This window comes from Pan troglodytes, chromosome X (genome assembly GCF_028858775.2).
Source record: "Pan troglodytes isolate AG18354 chromosome X, NHGRI_mPanTro3-v2.0_pri, whole genome shotgun sequence".
NCBI lineage: Eukaryota > Metazoa > Chordata > Mammalia > Primates > Hominidae > Pan > Pan troglodytes.
Genome location: NC_072421.2, coordinates 3,166,980 through 3,188,199, shown reverse-complemented (window position 1 = coordinate 3,188,199; position 21,220 = coordinate 3,166,980). Strand labels below are relative to the sequence as shown.

The 21,220-nt window shown below is 45.1% G+C and overlaps 1 protein-coding gene across 6 annotated transcripts in view; it reads right to left on the bottom strand.

The window, feature by feature from the left end:
- The window catches only part of XG (Xg glycoprotein), a 65,398-nt gene that overhangs the window by 16,998 nt on the left and 27,180 nt on the right, over positions 1-21,220 (bottom strand). For 2 of the 6 annotated variants that reach the window (XM_016943459.4, XM_054677126.2), the window contains exons 4-7: positions 17,363-17,425; positions 9,545-9,610; positions 4,643-4,711; positions 1,889-1,939 (exon numbers count right to left, since the gene is read on the bottom strand). In XM_016943459.4, coding sequence (XP_016798948.2) covers positions 1,889-1,939; positions 4,643-4,711; positions 9,545-9,610; positions 17,363-17,425 — 249 coding nt within the window. The remainder of the gene's footprint in view (positions 1-1,888; positions 1,940-4,642; positions 4,712-9,544; positions 9,611-17,362; positions 17,426-21,220) is intronic. The other 4 variants (XM_016943460.4, XM_024353041.3, XM_054677127.2 and 1 more) reach the window with 3 other exon arrangements.

Genomic DNA, 21,220 nt, shown 5'->3' with positions numbered 1-21,220 from the left:
ACAAAGAAGGGAACACCAGACACCAGGGCCTACTTGAGGGCGGAGGGTGGGAGGAGAGTGAGGATGGAAAAACTACCTATCAGATACTATGCTTATTACCTGGGTGATGACATAATGTGTACACCAAACCCCGGTGACAAACAATTTACCTATATAACAACCCTACACAAGGACCCCTGAACCTAACATCAAAGTTAAAAAAGATGGTCTATAAGCTTTTGCATCCCATTGGTGGTTGAGTCTTGGTTCTGAAGGTTTGCATGTATATCCACTCAATAAATTTATACGCTTTTTCTCCTGTTAATTAAGCTGCCTCATGTCAGTGATTCAGAGAAAACTTAGGGGGCCAACAGCCTTGGCTCTCACAAAGCCTAATGAGACCGTATCTTAAAAAAAGAAAGAAAAAGAAAAAAAAGTACTTCCCACATTACCAGAGCTCTTGGCACATATTAGTTTTAACCAAAAAGATGGTTACTCAAGGCCGGGCATGGTGGCTCACGTCTGTAATCCCAGCACTATGGGAGGCTGAAGAGGGCGGATCACCTGAGGTCAGGAGTTCAAGACCAGCCTGACCAACATGGTGAAACCCCATCTGTACTAAAAATACAAAAATTAGCCAGGTGTAGTGGCTCATGCCTGTAATCCCAGCACTTTGGGAGGCTGAGGCAGATGGATCACCTGAGGTCAAGAGTTCAAGACCAATCTGACCAACATGGTGAAACCCTGTCTCTACTAAAAAAACAAAAATGAGCCCGGTGTAGTGGCACATGCTTGTAATCCCAGCTACTTGGGAGGCTGAGGCAGGAGAATCACTTGAACCCGGGAGGCCAAGGTTGCAGTGAGCAGAGATCACACCACTGCACTCCAGCCTGGGCAACAAGTGAAACTCTGTCTCAAAAAAAAAAAAAAAAAAGAAAAGAAAAGATGGTTACTCAATTCATTGAAGGTGTACAAAACTCTTAACAAAGGGAAAATGTTAAAATGGAGATGATGGTTTAAAATCAACCTACAGTGTGTTTTGCTTCAGTCGTTTTCCAAACCAGAGAGGATCTGAGGGTTTCAAGGTCCCCTGGTCTCCATGAGAAAAACTCAACCAAGCCAAGAGCCTGTTTATGGCTTCTGTAGAACACGGCTTTCACTCTGGGCATAACCGCCGACCAAAAGAGTTCTCTTGCTTTTTTTCTTTTTTCTTTTCTTTTCTTTTTCTTTGAGACAGGATCTCAGTCTGTCACCCAAGCTGGAGTGCAGTGGCACGATCTTATCTCTGTCTGCTCACTGAAGCCTCGACCTCCTGGGCTCAAGTGATCCTCCCACCTCTGCCTCCTGAGTAGCTGGAACTACAGGCACATGCCACCATGCCTGGCTAATTTTTACATATATGTATTTTTTGTAGAGACAGGGTTTTTCCATGTTGTCCAGGCTGGTCTCAAACTCCTGGGCTCAAGCAATCCTCCCACCTCAGCCTCCCAAAGTGCTGGGATGACAGGCATGAGCCACCGCGCCCAGCCATTGAAAGTGTTTTCTATTCTGTTTGAAGTAAGCGAGCTGCGCCCCTAAAGAATTTCCAGTTTGTTGGATGCTCTCTCTCTCTCATTAGTTGTATAGTTCTTTGCTCTGTTTACTTTTACCTAAAGGGGTGTGTGTGTGTGTGTGTGTGTGTGTGCATGTGTGTATGCGTGTGTGTATGTGTGGCTGCACCCACCCTCCTGGGGAACAGAAGCGGAACGGCCCAGCACAGACAGATTCTCAGAAGACAGGCACCAGCACACAGCACCCTACTCACCAAAGACTCCAGGTAGAAGGCCCAGGGCAGAGTGCAACCAGGAGCCCTAGAAAGACGACCCCTCCCACCCTCCACCCACCACCGCATGCCCAGATGTAGGGGTACCGTGCGTGTTGTCGGAGTTGCCATAACTGGAGTAGCCACCACCGCCACCTCCTGTTAGACAGAGAAGGTAGAGTTGAGGGATGTTCAGGTGTCCGAGCGTGGGGTTTCCTGCAGGTGTTGGTCTGTCCAGCTCATTGGGAATGGCAACAAGTCGTGTGAACGTGTCACTGCCAAGAGAGCTCCAAAGAGTGACCAGCAGGGGAGAGTCAAGGGTGGCCCCACCAAAGCTTCCTCTTCCCCGTGGGAAAACTCATGCCAACACTGAGCTCTAGCTATCAAAACACTTTGCCGTCACGGGACTAACATTTACCCTGGGGACTCCAAATTCACGCAGGCGCACCCGCTTCCTGCCGAGAAACTGATATGAGATCAGCCACCCCGACGCCGGATTAGAAGGACCTTCCAGCAGATGGTCTCAATCGTAAATGTTCTCAGTTTCTCCTTTCAAAAATAACTAGTAATTTTTAGTTTATTCCTGATTGTTATTGTAATAAATTCTAAGACAGCGCTCTTTATTTATTGCAAGTAAACACGGCAGAAAAGATGACTGGATGCAATCTGGTTGTCCGAAAGATGCAGGTCCAGCTTTGCAAAATACCTGGGACAAGTCCTTTATGTCTTCTAAAATAAAATTGCAGAACTAAACAGGCCAGAAACCTCACATGCTTGAAAATAAAGCCTCAAACATCACACTCTTCGGCCCAATGTTGTATGCATCTGTCTCCTATAGTCTGTACTTGTATTTCTATATGAAAGATTATTGATAGACATTCACCTCCAATTAGAGAAAACTTTATATTAGAAGTGTTTATATATGTCTGTGTGTATAAAGATAAATGTACATATATAAAGGTGTATATATATACACACACACACACACACACATACCTAAATGTATATACATATATACATGAAGGGACCTATATACACATATATAAAACAGTATGCATACATATGTAAAGGTATACACCTATATATAACAGTATAGAAACATATGTAAGCTATATATGCATATATATGGAAAGACATTTACAAATATGTGTTTATACAAATAATGCATATATACACATAAAATATATATTTATATAAGATATTTATACATATATAAAGGTTATATATAGATATATAAACATATTTATGAAGATATTTATACACATAAAGACATATACATATGCATATATAAAAGTGTATATATAAATGTACACATACATATATAAAAGCATATATAGGTATATATGTACATATAAAGATATATAAGTAAAGGTATACAATTATATATGTATAAATGTATATATTTATATAACATATACATAAAATATAAAAATGTATATAAAATGTACATGTATATAAAGATATATTAAAGATATATATAAAGATACATTAGAAGATATACATATAGACCAGGTACAGTGGCTCACGCCTGTAATCCCAACGCTTTGAGAGGCTGAGGCAGGTGGATCATGAGGTCAGGAGTTCAGGACCAGCCTGGCCAAAATGGTGAAACCCCGTCTCTACTAAAAATACAAAAGTTAGCCAGGCGTGCTGGCAGGCGCCTGTAATCCCAGCTACTCAGGAGGCTGAGGCAGAGCATCACTTGAACCCGGGAGGCAGAGGTTGCAGTGAGCCAAAATCGTGCCACTGCTCTCCAGCCTGGGCGACAGAGCGAGACTCTGTCTCAAAAATAAATAAATAAATAAAAAAGATATGTATATACATATTTAAAGACATTTATATACCTATATAAAGATATATACACATGTATATATAAAGTTGTGTGTACATATATAACACATATAAAAGTATATACACATAAAGGTATATGTGTACATATATAAAGGCATTTATACACACATATAAAGATATACACATATGTATATATAAAAGTGTATATATAAATATATACATATATAAATAAAAGCACATACATGTAAAGGTATATATGTACATATATAAAGATGTATATAAATAAAGGCATATATTTAATTATATATGTAAAGATATATATTTATATAACATACACATAAAATATAAAAATGTATATAAAATGTATATGTATTTAAAGGTATACATGAAGATATATTTTTAAAAAGATATATTAAAAGATATACATATAAATACATAAATATATATAAAAAGCATATATCTGCATATAAATATAAAGATATATATACACATATAAAACATGTACCTATGTAAAGATATATATAAGGACATATATAAGGTCAGGATATACATCTATAAAAACATAGAAAGGTATCCACGTACTGTATATATAAAAAAGCATGTATATACACACATGAAAAAAACCGTATACCTACATATGTAAATGTATTTATATATATTTAAAAGCATATATACACACAAATATAAAGATACATAAACATTTATATACACACAAATGAAGATTGATAAGCATGCAGATATATAAAGGTGTGTCTGGACATGTACACCCACACTTACACATATACAAGTCTAAACAGAAATGACCACAAGTGTTTCAGTGGACCCTCCAGTTCTGCCTGTTCATTTTGTTTCCATCCAGTCCACCAGCCTGGAGAGGCGGACAGATGCCCAGACCGCAAACCCCACTGATGCGGCCACGGGGCCTTCTCTGTCATCCCCTGCACCAGCTTATCGTCTACTCGTCACCAACTTTGCCCCAACCTCAGCTCTCTCATCCCCAACTTCAGGCCTCTCATCCCACCCTCTCTGTGCAAATTCAATGTGTCGCATCTGGGGAGGCTCGGCACCTACCTGCAGGCGGCCGCGGCCTGGGCCTGGGCGGGTAGCGTCCGTCATCACGGTCCACATCATTGAAGTAACCTGTGGGGCAGAGCACGTGGCATTGCTAATGAGACCTCTCCAAAGTTCCCCTTCACACCAGGTCTGCGCTGGGGGCACTGGGACAGGTTTTGGAGAAGAGCGTTCCGACGCCAACTGGCTCTTTGCAGGACGCCCACAGGCACCAGGAATTAAACTACCTTGTGGGCTGGCCGCCTTGCCTGCAAGGAGGCGTGTGCAGGGCCCAGAACGTCTGCAGTGTGGCCTCATATTGCTGATGTTTGCCCCTCTTCTGCTCAAAGCCCTCCCAGGGCCAACCGTGAGCTGGGGTGAAGCTCAGGCTGTCGTGTCTGCCTGCTGCCTGGATCCCTCTCTCAGGGTGCCCCGTCTCCAAATCTCCTGCCCTTCCCTCCCTCCCTGGATGTTCCCTGTTGCTCCTGCCTCTGGATCTTTGCATGCCCCTTTCCCTCTGCTTCCTCCTGGCCGTCCTTCCTGGATGAGCCAACATCACCTCTCACCATGTCCTCGTCCAGCTCTCCTCCTGCCCCACCTCCCACCTAGGCCCATCCCCTGCTCAGAATCCTCCAACATCATCTCATATCCGGCCCCTCCCTAGTCCTTAAGCAAGCCCGGAAGGAGACTCCAGGCTTTTCCTTCTCCCCAGATGGCTCCTCTTGCCCCATCAACCAGGCACCTCCCCCAGGCTTCTCTATCACCATACGCATGCTCCTAACCCCACCCCTCACGTTGGCAGTGGCCGATTCCCCAGGGAGAATTGCAGCTTCTCAGGTCCCCACAATCCACTCTCCTTTTCTCTTTCAAGTTCCTGCTCAACTATCTTGTCTGAAACCAGCACCATCCCCCTGTCTCTCTCTTGGCTCCCCAGAGCACAGCCACTACCCACCCCAGTAGATTTGTTTCATCCATTCGTTCCTGCTCCTTACTGCCCTGACACATGAGACCTACCTGCTTCCTCCCAAAAAACAAAGAGGTACCTGCAAGACAGAGAAGATCCCAGAGCCCTGAGAATCCACCCTGAGAGAGCTTTCTCAATAACCCAAGGCTGCTTTGCAAGCCTCATTTCCTAAGACGTCCTTTGCTGCCCTGACAAAGTTCCGACTGCTGCGTTCACCTGTGCCTCTGCCCTCTGATGGTGTCTGTCATAGACTGAGCTACTTCAGGCTTAAATGAGATCCAAGGAGACCTTCCTTCTATGGTTCTAGACCCCGAATTAAGCCTTGGAGTCTGCCTTTCCTCTCCAAGATTGGTCTATAGATAAGTAATTAGGTCTTTGGTCTTGATCTATAAGAAATCCATGCTAATGTGCACCATTGTCACTCTAGGGGGTAGGAAACATGCTGATTGGGTTTATTAAACGTGTGAAATGCAAGCCGGGTGCAACCCAGCACTTTGGGAGGTGGAGGCGGGAGGATTGCTTGAGGCCAGGAGTTGGAGACCAGTCTGGGCAACATAGTGAGACCCCCTGTCTCTACAAAAAATACAAAAAATTATCTGGGCTTGGTGGTGTGCGCCTGTAGTCCCATCTGCCAGGAGGATCACTTGAGCCCAGGAACTGGAGGCTGCAGTTAGCTATGATCGCACCACTGCATTCCAGCCTGAGTGACACAGAGAGACCCTGTTTCAAAAAAAAAACAAGTATAAAATACAAAAGGCAGAGTGGTTGTTCTGCTTTGCTTTAACATGGACCATTCCCTCAGCACAGACTCTCCAGAGCTTTGGGACTGCCGGTAAGTGAGTGCCCCTAACCTGATCCCGCAGTTGCATACATCTGTGAAGTTGAAGTCGAGGTAGCATGCACAGAGGCTCTGGGGAGTTCAAGAGTCATTGCACTTGGCTTAAGAGGCTGTTTCCTAGGGCTGGGCTCAGTGGCTCACATCTGTAATCCCAGCACTTTGAGAGGTCAAGGCAGGAGGGTCACTTAAGGCCAGGAGTTTGTGATCAGCCTTGGCAACAGAGGGAAACCCTGTCCCAACACACACACATACACACACACACACACACACACACACACACACACAAAGAAAAAGAAAAAGAAAGAAAAAGAAAAAGAAAAAAAAAAAATTAGCCAGGTGGAGTGCTGTGTGTCTGTAGTCCCAGCTATTCAGGAGGCTAAAGTCGGAGGATTGCTTGAGCCCAGGAGGTGGAGGCTGCAGTGAGCTGTGATCCCGCCACTGCATTTCAGCCTAGGCAACCAAGCAAGTCCCTGCCTCAAAGAAAAAATAATAAAAAAGGGATGTTTCCTAAAACAGCTTTTTTATTTTTACTGTTTTTGAGATGGAGTCTCGTTCTGTCGCCCAGGCTGGAGTGCAATGGCATGATCTCGGCTCACTGCAACTCCAACTGAACTCTGCCTCCCAGGTTCAAGTGATTCTCCTGCCTCAGCCTCTCAAGTGGTTGTGATTACAGGTACATGCCACCATGCCTGGCTAATTTTTGTATTTTAATGGAGATGGGGTTTCACCATGTTGGCCAGGCTGGTCTCGAACTCCTGACCTCAAGTGGTCTTCCCACTTCGGCCTCCCAAAGTGCTGGGATTACCTGAATGAGCCACCACGCCTGGCCTCTAAAACAGCTTTGAACAGGGAACCTCTGACATAAAGATCCCTTGTTCACGTCTTGGTGGACGAATGCTATGAATCACAAGACCAGAGCCTTTTGAGGAGGAAGAACTGTAGAGCTTTCCAGGAAATGGAGTTGACGCTATACACCCTGATGAAGGGATGTAGCGGTAAGTCTTTCATTCATGAATCCAGCTGTTTGCCTGTTGGGACTCAAGCATTAATGACTTCACTGACCTTCACCTAGGACTCATTGTGTGCCAGGCACAGCTTTCCAGACTAGGGAATGCAGCAGTGAATGAAAGGCAAAAATCCATGCCCATGTAGAGTTCTCATTCTAATTCACAGGAATCAACTAAACACAATTGCACGGCGTTGCATGTAAGAACATATCAAGCAGTATGGAGTACGGGAATGCAGAGGAAGGAACCACCTACTGGGGGAACATAGTCTAGGATACAACGCTGTGGTTTTGAAGACTTGCAGGAGGTGGGTGAGTGGGCAAAAGTGTGTTCGTTTTTCCAGGGAAGAAACACAATTCTTCAGTTGCAAGACCCAAGGGAAAAGGCACTGGGACATACCCAAAGCCTGTTTCCTTGGATTTCACGAAGAGTGCCTTGAACCCTAGGAATATGACAACATCCAAGCAACGTCCTGAAACAATCACAATCAGGGGAACTCCCAATGGTTAAAGCAGGTGGAGAGAGGAAGACACCCAGTGTATCTTAGCTTCCCCAATCTGCACACATTGGCCCCACCAATGGAATCGCCGAGACTCTTCCAACTTTACAGACCAGCGTCTCTTTCCTGAGTGTCTCACGTTCGTGAGACACAATTGCCAAGGCGGAGATGGGAAGTGCTGTAGGAACACAGGCAAAGTGGCCGCAGATAACTCTTGCAGAGGGAAGAATAAGTGAGTAGAACACAGACCAACAAAAAAAAAAACAAGAAAAAATTGCCTTCCTCCATCATAACTTGAAATGTCTTAGTGTGCATGGTATTTTTCAGTCAATGTCATCAAAAACATTTAAATTTATTTACTATCAACTAAATGTAATCCCCAGGTGCTGGTGGATAGTAGAACTGAACTCCTCGCAAAACAATGTCTGTGCATTTCAAAAGCAATTGGTCTTTCACCATGGAGATGAGAATTTTTAAGTCATTAAATAATACTTGTATCCAACCACCCCCGCCACCTTTTTTTGAGACAGTCTCACTCTATCACCTAGATAGATTGTGCATTGGCACAATCTTGGCTCAAGGCAACCTCCGCCTCCTGGGTTCAAGTGATTCTCCTGCCTCAGCCTCCCCAGTAGCTGAGATGACAGGCACGCGTCACTCTGCCCAGCTAATTTTGTATTTTTAGTAGAAACAGGGGTTCACCATGTTGGCCGCTGGTTTCAAACTCCTGACCTCAGGTGATCTGCCTGAGGAGACCTCGGCCTCCCAAAGTGCTGGGATTACAGGCATGAAGCACTTCTTTTTTTTTTTTTTTTTTTCCTTTTGAGACAGGGTCTCGCTCTCTCTCCCAGGCTGGAGTGCTGCGGCGTGATCTTAGCTCACAGCAGCCTTCGCTTTGCGGGTTCAAGCGAGTCTCCTGCTTCATCCTCCTGAGTAGCTGGATTACAGGCATGTACCACCACACCCGGCGAATATTTGTATTTTTAGTAGAGACAGGGTTTCATCATATTGCTCAGGCTGGTGTCAAACTCCTGACCTCAAGTGATCCGCCCACCTCGGCTTCCCAAAGTGCTGGGATTACAGGCATGAGCCACTGTGCCTGGCCCCAAACACTTCTAAAATGGACTTTAATACTGATTACCAGGCTGGGCCACAATAGCTGGTGCCTGTAATCCCAGCATTTTGGGAGGCTGAGGCAGAGGATTGCTTGAGGCCGGGAGTTCAAGAAGAGCCTGAACAACACAGCAAGATCCTGTCTCTGCAAAAAATTTGAAATATAGCCAATATAGGTGGTGAAATATAGGTGGTGCACATCTGTAGTCCTAACTACTTGAAAGGCTGAGGGAGGAAGATTGCTTGAGCCCAGGAGTTCGAGGCTGCGATTACATCACTTCACTCTGGCCAGGGCAACAGAGCGAGACCCTGTCTCCAAAATAAATAATAAAATAAAATAGTAAAATAACATAGAATCAGATAAAATAAAGTAAAATAACATAGAATCAAATAAAATGGTAAAATAAAGTAAAATAACATAGAATCAAATAAAATAGTAAAATAAAATAAAATAAAATGAAATAAAATAAAATAAAATAAAAATAAATAAATAAATACTCATTACCTCCACTGTTGCCGGAATTGCCAGGCTGGGGTTGAGGGCGTGGCTTTGGCCTTGGGTAGATATCTGTTGGAAAACAACAGTATGATTTCAGAAAAATAATGACATCTTTCAGGTAGATACCATCTATAAATAAGAATGCCAAAGTACAGAAAAGATGTTACTGCCCATTGCTTTTACGGAGCTTATTAATCATGTAGACAACATTCATAATACCACCTCAGAGCTTACAATGAAAAAACAAAAACTTTTATTTTTGTACCCTAAACGTACACCACCGGTGCTTTCGCAAGAAGTCCAGGGCTCTCTGAAATTAACAGGGCAGAAAGTGCGTTGTTGACCTTTCCCTGTTTGGGGCTACTACAGATGCCAGCACTATTTACAGAAGTCAGTCACTTCTATAAATGTGAGGATGAAACATCTGATCTTTTGATAGTGCGTTGTATTTCCATCTTGCTTGAGTTACACCCTTTCATTTGAATTTGCGTTGTTGTTGTTTTGAGACAGGGTCTTGCTCTGTTGCCCAGGCTGCAGTGCAGTGGTGCGATCATAGCTCCCCGCAGCCTCGAGTTCCGAGGCTCAAACAATCCTCCCACCTCAGCCGTCCATGTAGCTCAGTCTACAGGTGCATACCACCATAGTTGGCTAATTTTTAAAATTTGTGTAGAGACAAGGTCTTGCTATGTTGCCCAGGTTGGTCTCAAATTCCTGTTCTTAAGCAATCGTCCTGTCTTGCCTTCCCAAAGAGCTGGAATCATCATAGGCATGAGCCACGCTGAGCCTGGCTTCATTTGAATTTCTTAAAACTTTTTGCAACGACTTTTGCATGTTCCTCAAGTTTACCATGAGCTTTCTGCCCTAGGACTTTTTTTTTTTTAAGACGGAGTTTCGCTTTTGTCGCCCAGGCTGGAGTGCAGTGGCGTGATCTCAGCTCACGGCAACCTCTGCCTCCTGGGTTCAAACAATTCTCCTGCCTCAGCCTCCCGAGTAGCTGAGATTACAGGTGTGTGCCACCACGCCTGGCCAATTTTTGTATTTTTAGTAGAGATGGGATTTCACTATGTTGCCCAGGCTGGTCTCGAACTTCTGACCTCAGGTGATCTGCCCACCTTGGCCTCCCAAAGTGTTGGGATTACAGGCATGAGCCACCGTGCCCAGCCCTGCCCCAGGACTTTTGCAGGTGGCATTCCTTCTGTCATGACCCCTCCTGTTCCCTGTCCATCACTTTACACTCTCCCTAAATATTTGAAGAATCCATTTGTCATCTGGAAAAGCATTAATTAGCTCGTCCCTCCTGTCTCAGCTTAAATGTCCTTGGACCCTATTCAAGCAGCCGAAATGAAATAATCAGTGCAAGCTCTTTGCACAACATGAGTCTGTATCTTCAGCACCTTTTTGTCGCTGGACTAGAAACTTTATTTTCTGTACCCATTTTATATTCCTGGTACCTGGCAAGTGCTTATCCACATTGGTTCAAGAGTGAAATTACTTTAATTCACAAAAAAGGCAAGGATGCTGTTCTCAAAGTCCTTCCTCAGGACAGACGTCTCAGAACACTGCAAATCTGGGCTGAGAATGACTAGTTTTTCACTTCCCAGAATAGTCTCTCTCTCTTTCCCTTTCTCTCTCTCTTGAGACAGGGTGTTGCTCTGTTGCCCAGGCTGGAGTGCAGTGGTGAATCATAGCTCACTGCAGCCTCCACCTCCTGGGCTCAAGTGATCCTCCTACCTCAGCCTCCTGAGTATAGCTAGGACTACAGGCATGGACCACCATGCCCTGCCTAGACTCTCTTTTTTTTTTTTTTGAGAAGGAGTTTTGCTGTTGTTGCCCAGGCTGGAGTGCAGTGGCACGATCTCGGCTCCCTGCAACCTCCGCCTCCTGGGTTCAAGCGATTCTCTGGCATCAGCCTCCCAAGTAGCTGGGATTACAGGTATACACCAGCATGCCCAGCTAATTTTTGTATTTTTAGTAGAGACAGGGTTTCACCATGTTGGCCAGGCTGGTCTTGAAATCCTGACTTCAGGTGATCCACCCACGTCGGCCTCTGAAAGGGCTGGGATTACAGGCACGAGCCACCACGCCCAGCCTAGACTCTCTTTTGAGGTCTCTAAAATGATACAACTGTGGGGGATTATGGAAACTTGGGGGCCAAACAGAGGAGTGGGGACTGGACACAAGGGAGCTTTGGTTTCCAGGCCAGAAGGCACTGCCCGGAGCACGAGCTGCATATTCGTGGCTTGGTTCAGGAAGTCTCTGGGTACCTCACTGTAAGGTCAGTCCTCCCTCAAAACGCCTTCATCTGTGAGCTTCCCTCCTCCATTCACACACAGAACCTCCAACTGCATTGATTCCTGGGCTTACTCCTGAGGCCTCTCTCCTTGGCTTGTAGACACCATCTTCTCCCTGTGTCCTCACAGGGTCGTCCCTCTGTGTGTGTCTGTGTCCTCATCTCCTCTTCTTATGAGATGTCTTAGTCCATTTCAGGCTGCTATCACAGAATACCAAGACTGGGTGGCTTATAAACAACAGACATTGATTCTCCCACAGTCCTGGAGGCTGGAAGTCTGAGATCCAGGTGTGGGCTGGGCTGATTCCTCCTGAGGCCTCTCTCCTGGGCTTGCAGATGCCATCTTCTCCCTGTGTCCTCACAGGGTCGTCCCTCTGTGTGTGTCTGCGTCCTCATCTCCCCTTCTTATGAGGTGTCTTAGTCCATTTCAGGCTGCTATCACAGAATACCAAGACTGGGTGGCTTATAAACAACAGACATTGATTCTCCCACAGTCCTGGAGGCTGGAGGTCTGAGATCCAGGTATGGGCAGGGCTGGTTCCTCCTGAGGCCTCTCTCCTGGGCTTGGAGACGCCGTCTTCTACCTGTGTCCTCACAGGGTTGTCCCTATGTGTGTGTGTGTGTGTCCTCATCTCCTTTTCTTATGAGGTGTCTTAGTCCATCTCAGGCTGCTGTCACAGAATACCATAGACTGGGTGGCTTGTAAACAACAGACATTGATTCTCCCACAGTCCTGGAGGCTGGGAGTGTGAGATCAAGATATAGACTGGGCTGGTTCCTCCTAAGGCCTCTCTCCTGGGCTTGTAGATGCCGTCTTCTCCCTGTGTCTTCATATAATCTTTCCTCTGTGTGTGTCTAAGTCCTCATCTCTTCTTATTAGGATACTAGTCCTATTGGATCAGGACCCACCCTAGCGACCTCATTTTACATTTATCTCCTTCTTAAAGGCCCCCTCTCCACAGACAGTCACATTCTGAGGAAACTGGGGGTTAGGACTTCATCCTATGAATTTGAGGGGAGACATAATTCATCCCATAACAGCTTGCATCAGAAAGAATCCATGCCTTTCTTGTTACTTTCAAGACAACATGGGGACAGGCACAGTGGCTCACACCTGTAATCCCAGCATTTTGGGAAGCCAAGGCGGGCAGATCACCTGAGGTCAGGAGTTTGAGACCAGCCTGGCCAACATGGTGAAACCCTGTCTCTGCTAAAAGTACAAAAATTAGCCGGGTGTGGTGTTGCACGCCTGTAATCCCAGTTACTCGGGAGGCTAAGGCAGGAGAATTGCTTGAACCCAGGAGGCGGAGGTTGCAGTGAGCCAAGATCATGCCATCGTGCCATTGCACTCCAGCCTGAGCAATAGAGTGAGACTCTGTCTGAAAAAAAAAAAAAAAAAAAAAAGACAACATGGATAGGAGCTGCTGGCGTCAGAGAAAAGAATCGGTGAGCAATGCTGACATCTCTCAAAGGGACAAGCACAGACATAGGAAGCAGAGTCAACAGCTGGCCTGAGAAATGCCACAGGAGCTCATGGAAGCCAAGAAAAATGTGCTGAATTTCAAAGGACACAGAGAGAATTTTGGGTTCCTCCAGATCAAATTCTAAGGGAAAGAGACCACTGGGCTCCAAGCATGCCTGGAGCCATCCGGAGAAAGCTGGCTGGTGTGTGGTAAATACTTATAAATCCCCCAGCCACCTATCAAGTCAATGGAGGGAGAATGAGAAAGAGAACATGGAAAGGCCTAGGACATTCCATCTCTGGGGTCTTCCCAATGTTGCCCATCAACAATTGCCTTCGTTGTCTGAGGGATTGTTCCAGAACACCCCATCTTGGAGGGACGTTACACATTGTTTTCTAGGGCTCTTCCTCGTTCTCAAGATACACACTTGGGAATCTAGGCTAGCCTGGGCTCATTTGGGCTAGCCTGGGCAAGAACACTGGTTAAGGGGAATTTCTGCTCATATACCACACTATCCATAATTAACTTCCAACCAGCTTCATTTTTCCTTTTCCTTGGGTGTGTACGTTAAATTTGCTCATTTCCTGTGTTAAATACTCCATGTTCTCACGTTCAATTGTGAAAGGAAAATAAATCTTGGGACCCCAAAATCATTAAGCCAAGGGAAAAGTCAAGCTGGAAAAAAAAAGTTAGTCAGAACTGCCTCCCATTTTCTTTCCAAATAAGATAGCTACAAACAAATTTTTTTAAGTTTTTTAAAAGCTACATACTGTCCTCACAATCTGAGGAAAGTAAACTGTTTTGTTTACCCTAAAACAGTTCTGTGGAATTTCACCCTGGCAATGTACACCGACAGCTCATCTTCACAGGTGTGGGACAGAAAGTCATCCCCTCTGCTCCCCTGAGACAAATGCATGTCTGATTGCTTCCTCTGCCTTATTGTTGATGAAAAATGCAGATTCACTGGGCCAGACTGAGGCATAAGTACTATTCCTTTGCCCTGTCTCACATGTAAATTGAGTTTTCAGTAAAAGGCCGATCAAGGACTTAGAAGAATGCAACTAGTTGTCTCGTATCTTCCTGTGACCTGGAAGCCCCTGCTTCCAGTTGTCCCGCATTTCCAGATCAAACCAATGTACTTCTTATACATATTGATTGATATCTCCTGTCTCCCTAAAATGTGTAAAACCAAGCTGTGTCCTGACAACTTTGAGCACTTGTCATCAGGACCTCCTGAGGCTGTGTCACGGGCACGTCCTTAACCTTGGCAAAATAAACTTTGTAAACTGATTGAGACCTGTCTCAGATATTTTGGATTCACACAGTATTGATTAATAATTCAGGACTGCCATGTTAAAGGCATCAGCGTGGCTGGATTTAAGCACAACATGAAAAACCAAAGTCGGAAAGGAAGCCTCCTCTTTGTTGGGACAAGCATCAGGAGATTGAGGCTTGAGTCATGCGGGGTCACCTCCCCAGCCTGAGCCTCTCTTCCCCCACTCCTTCTCCTATTGGGGTTCATGAATCACTTTGCTGTGGGAGGGGCTGAGTGTTCACACTCTGAAGATGGCCCATCTTAAAGGATCTCGCATTTTAAGTTTTTTTTTTTTCTTATTCTTTTTTTTTTTTTTTTTGAAACGGAGTCTCGCTCTGTTGCCCAGCCTGGAGTGCAGTGGCGCCATCTCAGCTTGCTACAACCTCTGCCTCCCAGGTTCAAGCGATTCTCATGCCTCAGCCTCTCGAGTTGCTGGGACTACAGGCCACGACTGATTTTTGTATTTTTAGTAGAGATGGGGTTTCACCATGTTGGCCAGGCTGGCCTTGAACTCCTGACCTCAGGTGATCCACCAGCCTCGGTCTACCAAAGTACTGGGATTACAGACGTGACCCACCATGCCCAGCCACGCATTTTAAGTCCTGATGAATTCTCTGGGAGGGAAGCCCACGGCAGTCTGTTTAACTGGGCGTTTCCCAAGTATGTTTCAGCAAGAAACACGTTCCCTGTGGAATTCCCATGAGTGCCTTGCAACATAGCCATGATCCGCAGGACAATGGTTTTTAAAAGACTAGGAGGAAATAGCAGGAGAAAAAGGTGGGTGGTGTTTGGGATTTTCATCATGAAAGAGGGGGAAAAAAGAAAGACTAGCTGGCTTAACTAATGCAGTTAAGGGTGAGGTGGTGTTTTGGGGTTTTGTTTGGTTTGGTTTGGTTTGGTTTGGTTTGGTTTTTCGAGACAGAGTCTCATTCTGTTCCCCGGCTGGAGTGCAGTGGCGCAATCTTGGCTCACTGTAACCTCCCTCTCCTGGGTTCAAGCAATTCTCGTGTCTTAGCCTCCCAAGTAGCTGGGATTATAGGCGCATGCCACCATGCCCAGCTAATTTTTGTATTTTTGGTAGAGACAGGGTTTCGCCATGTTGGCCAGGCTGGTCTCGAGCTCCTGACTTCAGGTGATCTGCCCGCCTCGGACTCCCAAAGTGCTGGGATTCCAGGCGTGAGCCCCCACGCCCGGCCTGAGGTGTAGTTTTTCAAGTGGGTGTCACCTCCCTTGGGTCTTGCTCTCTGTTTTTAATGATTCCTTGTAAGAGGAGATAATTTCTGTCCATCTGGATGTGCGTGTCTGCAATGAATGGACACGCTGTTAAGCTGTGACAGTTTAAAGCCAGAGCAAACTACCAGGAAGCTTCCAGAACCCCTCTTGATTTAGCCAGCTTCACGCTGCTCTGCCTGGCAAACATTTAAGTTTTTAAGGTTGTTGAACTGCTGATAACTTTAATGGCCAGAATCTATCTTTTCCTTTCTTCTTTCCCCTTTTCTCTTTCTCTTTCTCTCTCCATGCCCACCTCCCCCACTCTTCTCTCTCTCGTTCACTCTCTTTCTTTTTTTGAATTGCATATTTTTCAATGATGAGTGTAATAAATCTGTGGAAAAAACTGTCTGCCAAATGTTAGAAAAAATGGAGAAACCAACTCTAAAACACATAAAGTGCACAGCACACGTGGGGGTTTGGGAATGGTTAAGCCAAAGGAATTTGGAGCACTGAAAACAAGTGAGAAAAAGGACTTGTCTCTCAGCCTGATTAGCTTTCTGTGATGATAATGCAAAGTGTCCTTTGAGTATCAAACTGCCTTTGCAAAAATTATGACTGAGGAAATGATGACAGTGAAAGAGGTCAGACCTAACCAACTCCATCTTGCTTCTAACCTTTAAGCTGTCCTTGTTCTTTCCTGGGTGTGGGCCAAACTAGCCTTGGGAAGGAATTCAGTTCATGGTTTCACTCTGAAACAAAATTAAGAATGCCCCTTTCCCAAAAAGACCCCCTTCTTGCCTGGGAACCAGTCTGCCTTTGCAGGACCAAAAAATTAGCTACAAGATTAGAAATTACACTTTAGGGCTCGTGCAGCCTCTGGCTGCAAGAGTCTGAACCTCCCCAAGTTTCTCCTGGGGGTAACATCACTATTGTAAAACCTAAGATCAGTGCTTGAGATATTTTGCAGCCCCTGCACTGGATGGATCAGCTGGCACCACCCAGCCCGGTAATCTGGCTCAACCAGGTCTGCCATCCACCCAGGAACAGAAAACAGCAAGAAAACCTCACTTCAACCCCCTATGGTTCCCTCTCCAACCTGACCAATCAGCCCTCCCCACTTCTCAAGCCCCTACCTGCCAACTTATCCTTAACAACCCTGATCCCCAGATGTTCCAGAGACTGAATGATTAATAATAAAACTCTAGCCTCCCTTAGAGCCAGCTCTGCGTGAATTACTCTTTCTCCATTGCAATTCCCCTATCTTGATAAATCAGCCCTGTCTAGGCAGCCAACAAAGTGAACCAGTTGGGTGGTGACAAGTACACCTTAGTGGTTTCTAGATGTCAAAGCAAAGGGAAAATAAGATTGTTTCTGTCCATTGGACTTTCTTGCTCCCCCCAGTGAGGAATGAAACTACATTCCCAGTAAGGGAGCTATTACACACATATTTCAAATGCAACCAGGCTAAACCTGCTAGTAAATAAAAAGGCAAACATCATCAAACCAGATTGAGAAAGAGTTTCAGGCCTGCAGATTCTTACTTCCACCGCTGTCGGGATTCTCGGGCTGTGGGTAGTAAGGTGGTTTTGGCTTTGGGTAGATATCTGTGGAGGAAACAACATTGCACTGTTAGAAAAGAAAATTGTCCTTGCCTTAGGAGCAGCCTGCAGAAACAAGCACATTAGCGTGACTATCGACCTTGCAGTTTGTTCTCATTTGCTGCCCACGGTGTGTTTATAGATTGCCATTGTCTGGTTAAAAATCACTTTGCAGATAGAAGTAAAACCTTGAAACCTGAAACTTAAAAAAAAAGGTTTCCGTTTTGTTACTAGAAGTTCGTTTTCATGGCAAGAAGCCAGTGTAGCTGTCTGCCATGACGGAAGCAAGTAATATAAAAAAGAAACCTAGGAAGAATTGTCATGGAATAAATTTACCGACAGTCCAGTGCCTGTGATGAAGATAACACCAAACCTTCTGTTCCCGGACCCAACTGGGCTGCTATTTCTCACAGCCCAATAATGAAACACCGATGAACTGGGGAGGAAGAGAGTTTTTATTTCTGCAACCTGTTACAGGGAGAAGGCCTGGAAATTATCACCAGACTAACTCAAAATTATAGTTTTCCAGAGCTTATATACCTTCCAAGCTATGTGGATATATGTGTGTGCATTTATCTAAAGACATAACTGATTAACTTCTTTTAATCTATAACTAAGGTCTGAGTCCTGAGGATCTTCCTCAGGAGCCTCAGTGAATTGACTTAATCTAATGGGTCCAGGTGCTGGGGTGATTACCCTCATGTTGTCTCCTGCTAAATCCAGGAGGTTTGCAGAGTTCCTTCAAAGCCCCAATAAGCTTGTTTGTGGAGGCCTGGGGAGTTTCTGCAGACCCCCAGTAAAAGTTGTTTAATCCTAAATGGGTCCTGTTAAGAATTCCTTCATTATTTTGTCATGCTTTAAGGCCCGGGAAAGTCCTGGGAAAAACTCTCGGTGGGCTTTTGTTACATTCCAGCCTTTGTATAGGGGCACTGGCTTTTAATATTTAACCACTCAGTCAATACTGAAACAGGTGTTGTGGGGGCCTGTGTTAGTGAGACCTGGCCGGCGACACTTCCACTCTCAGTTTCCAAGTGCTCTCACTCATACACTGTGAAAGGAACATAAATCTCGGGGCCCCCAAGTCACTAAGCTAAAGGGAAAAGTCCAGCTGGGAACTGCTTAGGGCCAACCTGCCTCCCATTCTATTCAAAGTCCCCCCTCTGCTCCCTGAGGCAGATTCGTATCTGATCGCCTCCTTTGGAAAGGCTAATCAGAAACTCAAAAGAAGGCAACTGTTTTGTCTCTCACCTGTTTGTGACCTGAAAACCCTCTCCCTGCTTCCAGTCTTCCTGCCTTTGCTTCAAGTAGTCCGTCCACCTTTCCAGACGGAACCAATATACTTCTTTTTTTTTTTTTTGAGACAGAGTCTTGCTCTGTCGCCCAAGCTGGAGTGCAGTTGCATGATCTCCGCTCCCTGCAACCTCCGCCTCCTGGGTTCAAGCGATTCTCCTGCCTCAGTCTCACAGCCTCAGGCACACACCACCATGCCCAGCTAACTTTTGTATTTTTAGTAGAAACAGGGTTTCACCATATTGGCCAGGCTGGTCTCAAACTCCTGACCTTGTGATCCACCCACCTCGGCCTCCCAAAGTGCCGGGATTACAGGTGTGAGCCACCTCGCCTGGCCTAATTGAGTTTTTTTTTTTTTTTTTTTTTAGAAAATTGGTTTAAATTAAATAGTGGCTTAAATTGGCTTTCAATGAATATGTGTGACCCTGAGCATTTCTAACACACATCAGCTGGTCAATTGCATAATTCCCTCCTCTTTGAATTTTTCTTGTCAGCAAATGGAATCATCATATCCCTCTTCTTTTAGTCGCCTCATAGTCTCTCTCCTCCATTTTCTTTTTCTTTTCTTTCCTTTTCTTTTTTTCACCATCCGTCTGTTTTGGTAGGAGCTATCTATACACAGTTTGTGCTCTATAACCAGAATTTCTGCATCTATAGATCCAACCAGTCTTGTATTGAAAATATTTCAAAAAATAAAATATAGCAATCCAATCAAAAGTAATACAAATAAAAAATAATATAGTATAACAACTATTTGCATAGCATTTACACCGTATCAGGAGTTATGAGTAACCTAGAGATAATTTAAAGTATACCAGAGGCTGGACACCGTGGCTCATCCCTGTAATCCCAGCACTTTGGGAGGCCAAGGTGGGCAGATTATGTGAGGTCAGGAGTTCGAAACCAGCCTGGACAACATGGTTAAAACCCGTCTCTACTAAAAATACAAAAATTAGCTGGGAGTGGTGGCGCATACCTGTAATCCCAGCTACTTGGGAGGTTGAGTCAGGAGAATCTCTTGAACCCGGGAGGTGGAGGTTACAGTGAGGCAAGATCATGCCACTGCACTCCAGCCTGGGCAACAGAGTGAGATTCTGTCTCCCAATAAATAAATAAAAATATACAGGAACATATACTTGCATTATATGCAAGTACTGCACGTTTTATATGAGAGACTTCAGCAGCTGTGGATTTTGGCATCTGCGGGGAAGAGGGCATCTTAAAAGTAATCCCCCATGAATTCTGAAGGATGACTGCATTGTGCATATTAAACTCTCCCTGGTGGTATGAGCAGTAAGGAGCCTCTTCTAGTTGACAGCTCATCTTTTGACTTTTTTCAGAGCCTGAAGTTGGAACATGATTATTATTATTTTTTTTAAAATGTAGACATAGTCTAACCCATTTTTAAAGGTTATGCTTCTTTTTTTTTTTTTATACTCTCACTCTGTAGCCTCAGCTGGAGTGCAATGGCAGGATCTCGGCTCACCGCAACCTCCACCTCTTGAGCTCAAGTGATTCTTATGCCTCAGCCTCCTGAGTAGCTGGGACTATGGGCGTGGTTATGCTTTTTGTATTGTATCTAAGAAAAACCTCCTAACTCTGAGGTTATAAGACATTTCCCTCTATTTTTCAAAAAAAAAAAAAAGTTTTCTTTTATATTCAGGTTTGTAATCCACCTGTAGTTCATTTTTAAGTATTACATGAGGCCGGGTGTGGTGGTACACACCTGTAATCCCAGCACTTTGGGACACCGAGGTGGACAGATCACCTGAGGTCAGGAGTTCGAGACCAGCCTGGCCAACTTGGTGAAACCCCGTCTCTACTAAAAAAATGCAAAAATTAGCCAGGCGTGGTGGCACATGCCTGTAGTCCCAGCTGAGGCACGAGAATTACTTGAACCCGGGAGGAGAAGTTTGCGGGGAGGTGAGATCACACCACTGCACTGCAGCCTGGGTGACAGAGCGAGACTCCGTCTCAAAAAAAAAAAAAAGTATTGCATGAGGTTGAGATTTGATCACGTATCATCCACAAGAACAGCCAATTGTCTCACTCCTGCCTATGTGGAATTTGGTTTCTTCTCTCATTGTTTTATAGCTGCGACCTCTCTCATATGCCAAGACACAATTCAGTCTGTTTCAAACCCTTCTGAACCTACGCATTGCTCAGTTTCTCTGTCTCTGAGCTACGGTTTTCATTTCTTTCTTCTTTTTTCTTTTCTTTTCTTTTCTTTTGAGACAGGGTCTTGCTCTGTCACGCAGGCTGGCGTGCAGTGGCGTGATCATGCCTCACTGCAGCCTCAACCTCTAGGGCACAGGTGATCCTCCCACCTCAGCCTCCTGAGTAACTGGGACCAGAGGTGCATGCCACCATGTCCAGCTAATTTTTAAAAAATTTTTTGTAAAGATGGGGTCTCACTATGTTGCCCAGGCTAGTCTCAAACTCCTGGGCTCAAGAAATCAGCCAGTCTCGGCCTCCCAAAGTTCTGGGATTACAGGCGTGAGCCACCACGCT